Source organism: Pogoniulus pusillus, chromosome 11 (genome assembly GCF_015220805.1).
Source record: "Pogoniulus pusillus isolate bPogPus1 chromosome 11, bPogPus1.pri, whole genome shotgun sequence".
In the NCBI taxonomy this organism is placed as follows: domain Eukaryota; kingdom Metazoa; phylum Chordata; class Aves; order Piciformes; family Lybiidae; genus Pogoniulus; species Pogoniulus pusillus.
This window is the reverse complement of record NC_087274.1, coordinates 24,247,480-24,259,855: the sequence shown is the minus strand read 5'-3', so window position 1 is coordinate 24,259,855 and position 12,376 is coordinate 24,247,480. Positions and strand designations below refer to the sequence as shown.

Here is a 12,376-nt window from a genome sequence, read left to right as displayed (position 1 = left end):
TCAAGAAGCAAAATACTATGTGGGAGAAAGTGCACTCACATCTATCCTGCAATTGCAAGGCACAGTAAGTTTGGGGAATAAATTGCATCTAAGTGTGGGCACCTACCCGGAACACTGAAGGTGCTGCTATTATGCAAACTAATGGCAGTCGACTACTGCCTGTAAATTATGCCAAAGACACAGGTAAGACTCCAGATGTAAAAGGATACAGCACTTAAAACAGTGCATTTACCAGCAAGTTGTTAGACATGATCCCTAGAGGAAGGTAAGTAAGGGCTCAGTCCATGCAGTGACTCACAGGAAGCAATAGTTATTATTAAGTTAACAGATACAGTGTAGACTATTGGATGTATAAGTTAAACCTGGGTTATAAAAATCTGAGCTATATACATCCATGATGCAAAAAATAGTTATGAAGTAGTGGTAGCTACAATTATATAGACAGGTATTTTAATGGTACCAACAATACTGTAATGATAACCCAAGCAATGAAACAAATGCATTTTAAACCTGAGAAGTTAGCTGTGACTTCTCTCTGTCTGTTTTGACATGTGGCCTAAGAGGCCAAATGTACTGGAGAAGAGGATTAAAGAGATGCTGGGTATGGTATGCTTTTCTTTACATCTTCCCAGTACTTCCCAGCACTGCTTGATAAGCTGAAGTGGTGCAGCCAGAAGCAAGCAATCAACAAGCAGCTAAAATGAACTCGTGTCACATCATACTGTAAAATCAGAAACAGGCTGTATTTTTACTTTTTGAGACTTCCCTTGTAACACAACTCCACCTCCCTAGAACTTAGAACTGTTTTCTTTAATGAAAAAGATTTTCTCCTAAAGCTACAAGAAACTACACTGGTGTTTGGACCAGAAGCACACTTTTGAAGCTCATTTACTAGAGCTTTACATAACAGATTGGGTTAGCAGCTCACAAACTGGATTCCTGATGGTATGTAATAAGCATTAATGGATACTCAGTCCACAAAAATCTCTTGCCAAGTTTGCCTGTTTCTATAATCTTTCTTCTAAGGTGTCTTCCTCCCCCCATTGCATCCAATGGTTCCACAGAAATACTCCAAGCACTGCCCTACCATCATTCTTAGGCCACAAAGTTGGTATCAGCTTATCTGTTGGATGACACCTGGTAGTGTTAATAAATGTTATAAGGAGATGATGTTTTTCCTCTTACTTCATTCCTCCTTTTCTCCATTTCCTTATACTAGCCTATTACATAGGTACATTTGAGGCAGCCAACTCAATTACCTGTTGAATATGGAAGAAAGTCTTGAGAGTCCCGAACGTCCCAGGTAAGATTTCTGCTATAGACTGCTTGGAAGTAATCACCAACAGTGGCATACTTGACAGCCACTCCGAACTCATCAGAATGGTTGTTAATATAATCCAACAACAGGTCCATGTTGGAGTACTGAACAGATGCATTAAAGAACTGTTTGTCACAGCCCTGAAATTCCAGAAACAGAACAGTTAAATGACTTCGGGTCATAAATGCAGAAGGATCTTTTTTAACACTAATCTATATTGAAGTGATATCTCTCCTGATCTTGACTGCCCATCTAAAAGCTAGTTCTTATGAAATATCAAGAATTGGTAGGATGACTTGCACATATCAGCTGATAACCATCCAGCATTACAGACAAGGAGAAACCATACTGTACAAGAGCATGAAATGCCACAGTAGCAATTGGGAAGTGCATCCATACATGCCTGGAAAGACAACTTTTCACACTGCATTTCTCCCACTTAGCAGAAAATAAAGGAAGTTCTTATTTTCTGCTCTTAAGAATTTTTACAGTTTTAGGAAATTTTAAGGGCATGATATGAAACAAAACAATCTGGATGGAGATTGCTGTAGTACAAATATCACACAATGTGTTGCTGATGCTCCATCATGACAGTAGACTGTAGTATTTCTGATGCTGTTCCAAACAGTCAAGAGAAGTGATTTACTGTGTATTAAAGCCTCTTTTATCCTTTTTTCGGAGCATGCTTGCATGGCTTCTGTTTGCTGTTGAAGGCATGTCAATACAGACTATGTGCATGCACAAACATTAAAAAAGAGATACAACTAATCATGCCTCAACTGCAATAGCTAATCAGGAAAAGGAGTCAGTCAGCCATGGCACCATGTGTATTCTTACAGCATAGGCATCAATCTGAAGCACAGTAACATGCAAAGATATCTTCTCCACATAAAATGCCCTAACTGAAGCCTTCCAACACCAACACCGGCTTAATACATCCTCAGCTTCATGTTTCTGTGCTTGAGAAAGGAAACATTTCATAAAGATGCCCTCAGCAATTTGCCTTCACAGCTTAGTAGATGCTTGAAGAAATGGCCAAGGAGGCTCTGTTTCCTTCACAATCCCATCTAGCACCCAGCCTCTAACTGATGAGCTGAGCTCATTCAGCTTATGAATGAGTTGAACCTGATGAGTTCATCTGAACTCTGAGGTGAGGCTCTCCACTCTTTCCCAGTTTGTTTCCCTGTTTACTGTTTCAAGTAAGGTCACTGTCATAGACTTAGTGTCCAAGCCTGTCCCTTGTACCTAGCAGGGTAAATCACTGACAAGCAAAGTGGAAAAATTCTGCTTCCAAATCAGAAAAGGTCTCCCGAGGTACCCACACATCCTCTAAATGCAACTAACAGAATCTGGAAAAACAACTTGGAGCTGGTATGGACAACTAAAACATCAGACCAAACAGCAGTCATTGCAAAACAGACTTGCTAACACCAACTCCAGCTCAATCTGGGGGGCAGAAGCAATATGGTTATCAGTCAAAACCACTTCGTATTTATAAAACTGCTTTCAACTCACAATCCAGGAGAACTTTCTTAGAAAATGTAGACATTTTGCACCACAGGAAGGGATGTGCTGCTTTGGTTGACTCCATTCCCATTGATGCAGAGCATAGTAGCTCAGCAGCACTGCAGCTGCGTAATACAAGGACAACCAAGAGAACCTGTTCTAAGTTAGTCATCGCATCCAGCCACTATCTGAGCAAACCTTTACATGGGAGTGCCACACATTACTGTACAGTTACTTCAACTACACAGGCCAAAAAACATCTCAAAGACCTGCTTCTAGCCCTTAAGACAGTTGCATAACCCCTCCTATGTCTGCTACTGTGGCCTCTAAAGAGAGAGGTTTTGAACATTTACACTGCCTCACAGCCCAGTGGCTCTTCCTGCACATCTAGATCATGACCAAACACAAACACCTGTTTAACCACATGACTCATTACAAAAGGGCCAGCAGTCTAGATGTGAGGTCAGACCTTAAATGGGAAAGTGTGGATTTTCTGATTGTTAGCTGAAGGGGGTGGGGAGGAATCCATCATTATTTTTTAATCACAAAAAGAAAGCTAATCTTAGCTGTAGAGGTATGCTCTTTTCTCTCCACTTTTTAACACAGCAGTACAAATAAGTAGCAAACCTTTTGCATTGTTTAAAGCTCATTATGACAAGCAACCCAACTAGGAAATCAGAGACTGAAATTTTCTCACTGCAAAGCTGCAGATATGGATTTGGACATTTGGAATTTAAACCCTCCCATTCCAGCACTACTGTAGACTATTATATTCTACTTCTCCCCTCAAGGTCTACAAAAACAACAACAACAAGAAGAAAAATCAACACAAGCAGCAGTATGATAAACACAGGAGAAAAACAAATCAGTGACTCAAAGCTGCATCAGTCAGTAAATGTTTGTTCTCTTTGCAACAACAGATATCGTGGTGAACTAGTCACCTTAAGAACATTCATCATCCTTAATATTGTAATTACAAGAAAACATTGCACAAGTCAGTCCTGATCTCACTTTCAAAATAAAGATGCTCTCAGAAACTTGCCTTCAAAGTTTAGCAATGTTTGAGAAAATGGCCAAGGAGGTGCTGTTTACTTTGCAATCCCATCTTCCAACCCAACTTCTAACTGCTATGGCCATCAAATTTCAGAAACAGCCTGTACATTCAGCTTAGGCAAAGTTATTGTTTTCTAAGGACTTAAAAATAGCAAGAGCATACCAGTGGTATGTGTACTTATAGGACATAATTAATACAACTTATTGCTGAAAAAAGTGTTGGATGACCAAGCTGGGACATGCTCATGTTTGTAACTAAAATACAGACAGTATAAGAAAGCAATTACACAGCAGTTAGAAAAGATTTTGCCTGCCTATTATACAACACATGTTCTTGTACTGCTATCTTTTTTGTCAGAGTTATGTTGTGCTAAGCAGTTATGTATAAAGACTATTTAAATAGACAAAAGGAGAGAAAAAAGGAATCAACATTGCAATATACAGCTTCACAAGAGGCTATCTTTACAATTTTGTCACATTTCTTTCTATTAAGTATGGTGAGTGAGATGGTAAAATCACAGAATCATTTTGGTTGGAAAACACCTTTAAGATCCTTGAGTCCATCCATTCTCTAACTCTACCAAGTCTGTTGCTCAACCATGACACTCAGCACCACATTTCTGTGTCTTTTAAACACCTCCCGGGATGGAGATTCAGCTACCTTTCTGGACAGTCTGTTCCAGTATTTGAGAAGCCTGTCAGGGAAGAAGTTTCTTCTAACATCCAATATCCTGGTAGAAAGCTGGCAGATGATGTGAGGAAGTTCTAGCTTGTTAAAATCATTACTAATCAGACATCTGGACCCCATAAAAATTTACCAACGCGTGAGTTGTACCTGCATTCTGCCATAGATACCATCTATCTATGTGGCTACACCTCCTAAAGCAAATGCTCATCATGCACTTACCCATGGCCACAGAACATCACTTGTTCGGAACCAGGCTGCTCTCTCCTTAATGTTTGCCACCATGGTTTGTGCATACAAATGGATGTTAGTGTCTGTAACAGGAACGCTCATGTTTGGGTACACACCATCTTTGGGTGGATCGGGGAAAGCGGCGATGCCGTCCCAATAAAATCCTGACCTACGTAGAAGGAGAATGCAATAGGCTATAAACAGGATTTATTCAACTAGGAAAAAGACATCCAAAAGTGCAGGGGTAAAATGCAAACAGGCAGAGAGAAAGTAGCAAACACAATGCAGCTTACATCCATTGCTAGTATTTAGGGTTTCGTATTTATTTGGGGGGTGGAGGTCGGGGGAAGGTTGTCCAGTTTTCTTTTCACACTTTGCATCTTTCCAAGTCCCTGCTGTTTGCTGACACAGAATTAAAAAATCTGAGGAGAAAACAGCAAGCAGGATGTTCCCCCAAGTAGACTTCATTTACAAAGAGTATTTTACTCAGCATTTCTTCAGTCAGTGAGCAAAATAAGCTCTTGGATTTTTTTCAGAAAGTAAACAAAAAAAATCTGTTGCTTTTACTCATACAAAATTTTAGCCCAATATAGTGCTGCAAATAACCCATAGAAAATCAATCATCAATGGCCAAGGCCATATTGAGCTTCAAGGAGTTTTTAAATCTTAACTTTCCAAGCAGAGAAACAAAAATCCTGTCCTGCTTTGGACATTTTCTTTTTACAGCAATTGATTTGTTTTATATTCTTATTCTGTATTTTCTTAATAAGGTTTTACACAAGATATATATGCAGATGAAAGCAGTACCTGTGTTCCAAGACTCCTGGTGCTAAAAAAATACTATTTTAAAAGTCTGTCAACATTTTGAAGTATTTCTAGTGCTTGTCAGTAGTAAGTGTCGCTTTTGAGCATTCAGTTGTTAAGTACTGAGTAAACACCATGTGATATGGCAAGTAGCTGGGGATGTTTAATAACCCTTACTCAGATCTACAGAGTCTAGACACCTCCTTGAACCATAGGTCAGGAGAAAGCAGTAGAATACTGCTGAAAGAAAACAGACAAAGAAAATGCTTAAACTGCAACAACATAAACTCTCAGAAGTGATCAATATTTCTGCCTGTTTGGGAAATCTTCAGACCTGTTTGAAAAAGGTATTTGTGATGGAGTGCAGTAGCTGTACTGATCCATAACATGGGTGAAGATCTCCTGTTTTTCAGATAAGGAAGGAGAGCCTCGCCATACAAACTGAAGCTTCTGGAAAACAACAACAACAACAAGTAAAAGACTTAATGACAATGACAGGAATACCTTCATTAACAACTTCGGAGCACCCACCTGACTTTCCATCACTTGAAATATTTAAGATCAGCCAATGCTACCCCAGCAAGATCACATACTATAATATAGGAGGCTATAGTGCTGCCTCTTTCTGTTCCAGTTGATGGAGAAAAGGCAGCACACAGCCAGCATACCGCTAAACTCAGCTGTAAGCCTAGCTTATTGCAGGCATTACACTTCACTTGGTTCAGTGGAAGTTGAACACCTCTAAGCTAGGAAAGACCCAGATCTACTGTGGATTGCACCCATGTTTAGTAAACTGAAACAGAAGCGTTAAGTGTCAGGAAAAAAAATAGATGGGAAAAGACTGTCAAAACTTTCTAAAATATTTTAGCAGAAAGGAGGTGTCATAATTCACTACAAATGTAAGTGGTAGGTTCTGGCTTCACCAAATCCATCAGGAATTCTGTTTTCTTCAGAGACACTTGAATTTCAGCCAAGATTGATACAAACTGTCTTATGCCCAGCTCATACCAGAGAAAGTCTCTTACTGCCACATAATTTCACGTGTAAAATTGATGACAGATCAAGATCCAACATTGTGCTACGAAAAGAAACACATTTACTGTATCTGGAACACCGGGCATGAGAGGGCAGAACATGAAACGAAAGCTGAATCAGCAAATAATGATTAGCTGCCACTCTAACTGACCCAATATTACCACTTCTACAGGCACAAATAAACCCTCCAAGCATGACAGTCACCATGCCCAAGCATGCATGCTGCAGTTTCACACAGTCTACAAAACCCCCAGCATATGTAAGATCTTCTTAGAGGAAGCTGAAACTCAGCCTAGATGCCTCTAGCTCCAACACTCCTAATTCAGTGTCACCTTACGCTTTGCCCAGCTGCCTGCATATGTTGGCTTCTTCAGGATAGACTACACTTTATCCTGGATCAGAAGTCATGAAGATGTTCCTTGACTGTATTAGACAGGCTCACTATGTTTCACCATTACTACATGTAATCAGCATGTCCCTTTTAGAGAAGAAATACCTGCATTTTTTCACACAGATCAGCAAGATGATTACCTTGATGTCATGGTTTACATTACTGTAAGAAGAGGCTGGCAATAAGTTCCATTCCTAAGGGTGTTTTTTACCTTGTTTTTCTGCATGTCAGTCTTCAGATCATAATCAATTCGAGAGATAAGGTGAGCATTAAAACCAGACAGAGCAAAAAGAGTTGGTGTTGTAGATGAAGCTCCAAAAGGATCAACATGCCAAGAAAACTGAGGCCTGATCCCAAAGGTTTCATACAAAAAACCATGGCCTTCTGCAAGGCAAAATTTGTTTAAGTTAGGAACACATTTGTAAGTTCATTTTATAAATTTAACAGGCATAGGTAAGTGCTTAAAGGATAGGTCCTTGCTGCTGTGTTCAAAAGCATTTAAAGTTTCTGGAACTTAATGACTCACACTGTAAAGTTTCACACTTACAGGATTTATTTTGCTATGCCAAGTACCATCAGAAAAGATAAATAACAAAAAGGAATTATGATTAGAGACAGGCCTAGGAAAAAGTACTTAGATACAGATTAGGTTAAGGCTAATAGCCAGGTTGGAGTCTGCATGAAAACAACAAACTGGGGTTTAGTTTGCTCAGATCATGCCACTCATTGTCAGAAAACTTAGCCTCCTATCAACAACAAAGCAACAAGGAAGCCACCCAGTAAACAAAAGTAGCATGAATACAATCCTCAGCTGTAAAGAAAGAAAGAAGCCAAAGGTTACTAGCAACCTCCATACAAGATGTTACTTACAACCAGTGTTATTCATTTTGTGTTGAAATGAGTTTCAAAAAAGAAATCCTCAAACCAGAAAGATCAAACAATTGAATACACTCAGACAAATGACTTCAAGAAAAATAAACCAACCAGCTAAGGTGTACATTTTATTCAGGACTCCAGTATATTGGTGCTAGGATTCTCAGGATCATTTAAAGTAAATTTTGCAGATCTTAATTTCATACTTCTGGATCTGTACTCAGAAGTATTTGGAAAAGCAGCCATATCTTCCTCATTTTGGAATAGCTCCACTCCAAATTTTAGTACCATGTTTGAGGAATTGTGTTTGCAAAGCATTCTCTTTTGACTTTCACCTTTTTCATACTTTCAGTATCTTCTCTAGTGACATTATTAATAAACAGTGGTTTTATTTTAACTCTTCTAACTGAACACACTGGAGCAGTTTGCTAGGCTCTTCCAAAACACAGCTGGTGGATAGACAGGAGAAGACACGAAATACAGACCCCAAATGCCTGCACTGACTTTGTCTTCCCAAAATGAATTCCACACACAACTCAAGGATACATTGTTTTTCTTGTTTCCAAGTACTCAAACTAAGCTGAGAGTTTTCAGGGGGAAAAAAAGTATTAAAAAATACTTTAAACATTTTTGTTCCTGTTTAAATTATCAAACTTGAATTATGTATTTTCTTAAAGTAAGTTTATACACAGAACAAAATATTAAATTAGAAATATTTTTTTCAGCTCACTTGAATGAAAGAAAAAGCAGTACTCATGAATCTATTTGTATTTAACAAAAGGACTCTTCAGTCAGTATCAGTATTTTCTTTGGAGAAATCCTGGGTTCCCTGTACTGAGTCCATATAACAACCTATAAACACAAGAGTCAGACGAGGAAAAAAAGAATGATCATCCCCTCTCTCCCTTTCAGCCAGAGTGTGATGCGGTGATTCAGTGAGATGCAAAAGGAGCTGCTGTCCCTGTGCTCCTGATAAACACTGATATACAAAGAAGGTGGCAGCCAGTGGTGCTGCACAGTCTGATGACAGAAGGTTTTCCTGACCCTTTACTCTTCCATGTAGAGAGCTGCTCAGAGTGTTCCCTTGAAATGGGCAGGGTTTGTATTAGCCCTTACAGACAGCTGGTGCTAATACATCCCCTCCAACCCCTAAAAAGCATGCTGCTCCCTCATGGCATATTAAAGGCATCTATAGCACAATATTGGCATGATTTATCCTGTTTCTTTTTTCATTAACCAGATGGAGACAAATCTAAATACTAAAAGACTTTTTTAACCCATTAAATGGAAAGGTATAACATACAAATAGCTGGAAGCAGAAGTCAGAAAAATTAGAATGGGAAATGGTACATCTATTGCAAATATGCACCTATTTTTAGCAGAGGCTGTTGGGCATGATCACGAATGGAGGTTTCCTCACCAAGCAAGTCTTTCAACCTCAGTTCAGGTGACCTCAGTGACATTCTAAGGCTCGTGTTCTGCAGAAGACTTCACCTACTTCCCACACACTCAATTGCTACCAGGACTTTTCTTACACAGCATTTCAACCTTCAATTTCACCAGAACTATCTTCCCAGGAGCTTAAGCTCTCAAACACACACACACACACACAAAAAGGTCTCTTCTCCAAGGGAGTTTATAACTGACATCGATTAAACTGCAAGCCAGCTTTCTGTAACCCTTCTGCTCACTGCACAACTGTTGTGTTTGGCTTTTTTTTTAAAGCAAAGATTTTTAATATGGATTACCCACCAGCAAGTAAAAAATAAGAGATGCTTTAATCAGTTCTTTAAAGAGTAAGAAAATCAGCAATTCTGAGGTGAAGAAATGAAAAAAACAAACCCCCTATAGAGCAATGAAAAATAAAAGTGAAATGTAAATACCATACCCGTCAACTGTAAAATCTGATCATCAATTAGTGTCACAGCTTCATCATGCATCACTTGCCCTCCAATGACAAATTCCAGTTGTCCCTCCTGAAGCAACTGATGGACCTATGATATTGAAATAAAGACACAGAACATAAACATTTCAGTCATACCCAAAAAGCCTGCAAATCAATTTCAGATCACAGCACATTATGTCCACATAACACTTGTCAAGAAGGCATCCGGAACAAAAGTGGGATAAAAAGCTGTCTGTACTGAGTGCTATCAAAAAGGAGAAGGGGAAAAAAAGCATGCTAATGTGCTGCACACTGCACTGAAAGTGGGTAGCAGGCACAAAGGGTGACTGCCAGGTAGAGCCTGTTCTGGGGGTTTCTCAGTAGGGCTGTTACTGTCACACTAAACACCAGATTTGTCCCCATACACTGCTCTGGTGGCAACCTAGGATCATGCCTGAAAGCAATTAGAGCCAGAGAATTAAAACAGAAGACACGAGTGTTTCCCACAAAGTCTTCATCCTGCTGCATCTGTCTTGGCTTAGGAAGGGCACTGGGTGTCTGGATGTAAGAGCAATATGCAACCTCATGCAAGCAGCACTGGCCAGGTTCCCAGGGTTGCCTGCAGTCTCAAACCTCTCTCACAGTTAGGGATGGATCTGCAGGATCCAGGAGAGAGACAATGTACCACCACACCACGGCCACACACACATTCCTTCTGCTCTGTATGCATGTACCTTGCCTCTAGAGCACAGACAGGTTGCTTAACTTGTAAGAGACAGAATGCTTTATTAAGAAATAGTTACTCCACATGTAACAGGTTTGTTTGCATGGTCATTAACCTACTGCAAACCTGAATTTCTGGTCTCTTTTTTCCTGGTTTAAAAGCTGACAATATATTGTTCAGCTATGAAAGGTTTTCCTGGGGTTTATGTTTTAAATTTCAGCCACCAGGAACAAGAAGTATGCTGACAGGTACGACTTCTGGCAAATGTGCTGGATAGAGGCAGGGGGTGTTTGGAGGAGGGAGTAATAGTCTGCATCCCTTTCTAGAAGTGTAAGGGAGTCTGCTGGGTTTTTTTACAGTCACTTCACTCTCTAGAACTTAAAAGACGCCTCAAACATCTGAAAGGAAAGTTTATATATGTGTATATTTCCATCTCCACCCTTTAATAAAGAGAGAGAGAGACTGTTATGTAGGATGCCAATTCCAGGGCTATTATGTTTATTTCCCCAGGAAGCTTCAGTGAATGCCCCTGTGTCTGCTCAGATAGGATGCCAGATTGTCAATTCTGATTATAATCATCTCTCTTGTTCACAATGTTGTGAAAACGCTTCAGGGCTCAGCATTCATAAATTAGTTCCAGCCGACTGTGGTGACTGATTAGCATGCTGGGAGACCAGATAACTGATATCTGGTGTCAGCACAGAACTGGTCCTGACCTACATGAAAAGCATCTGTGGCTATTATTCCCCATTTGGATGGATGTCCAAAAAAGATACCTCTTTGGGACACCGAAGTATTTTTTTTAATGTAAGTTTTGTGGAATCGCTGAGAGGCTGAAAACACAAGAAAACTCAAGTAATTTAGGTAATATCCCCTACAAAAAAGCCAGCATCTCTAATGACAAGCACTTCTGCTGACCAGAACTAGGAAAAAGGAAGGAGAAATCAGGAAGATAGACACAGCAGTACTACAAGCAGCAAGTAGTAGGACATATCCGTGGTCCCTGGGACAGCTACTGCTATCGCTACATCAACTCACTCCTCTGAACCAGACAGAATTGGCTAAACATCTTTTCTTCTCCTAGTTAAGACACCCAGGCATCTGGCCAGGATAAGCCAAGAAGAAAATACTGTGGAAATATCATGAACTGGGAACTAAGAGGTGAATACTGCTGCAGTACATTTCACTCCTGTATATTCTCATCTGAATTGTAAAATCAGCTTCAGCACCCAGGCTGTAACTTTTACTAGGTTTTAATGTTACTGACCTAATGCAAAGCAGACACTCAAAAACAAACTAAAATTAAATCTTGTACTCAAAAAGAAAGAGTAAATTATGAAAAAAGGCAAAATTAAAACCAGTCTATGCAACAGAAAATCATTAATGCCAGTGCTCAAGTGGAAAAAGCAGGACAGTAACCAGAGTGACCTAATTTCAAGGTTCAGTATTTGCAACTTGTTAAAAAACATGCCACATAGCAGCAACCATTATAGCTCTTAAATATTCTTAGAAATTAAATGTTTGACACACAGGTTTAAGAGGAATTTACTTCTAATTTAAGAAGTTACTTCTAATTTAAGAGGAATTTAAATCTAATTTTCAGAGCAGTAACTAGAAAGTAACTGGACAACTGACTAAAAATGTGTAAAAGTTAAAATTAACAGTAATTAGGCTAGGAAATTGAAGGCTGAATCATGTATGCTGAGATCAAATGTCATGTGAATAGTCTTCTGCATTCCATATTACAGCTGGAATAGATAGAGAAGCACTGGCCTTTATATTTGAGTTACAGCAGCATGACATGCTTGAAATGAAGTCACTTTAGAAAGTTAATAGTACTCTTCTGTATCTGCATAAAGTAGTTCCTATTC

General features: G+C 39.4%; 1 protein-coding gene across 1 annotated transcript in view; it reads right to left on the bottom strand.

Annotated features, from left to right (window-relative positions):
* The window catches only part of MAN2B2 (mannosidase alpha class 2B member 2), a 30,702-nt gene that overhangs the window by 13,534 nt on the left and 4,792 nt on the right, over positions 1-12,376 (bottom strand). Inside the window, exons 3-7 of the mRNA XM_064151504.1 lie at positions 9,785-9,890; positions 7,235-7,407; positions 5,932-6,047; positions 4,785-4,962; positions 1,260-1,458 (exon numbers count right to left, since the gene is read on the bottom strand). Of these exons, the coding sequence (XP_064007574.1) occupies positions 1,260-1,458; positions 4,785-4,962; positions 5,932-6,047; positions 7,235-7,407; positions 9,785-9,890 (772 nt within the window). The remainder of the gene's footprint in view (positions 1-1,259; positions 1,459-4,784; positions 4,963-5,931; positions 6,048-7,234; positions 7,408-9,784; positions 9,891-12,376) is intronic.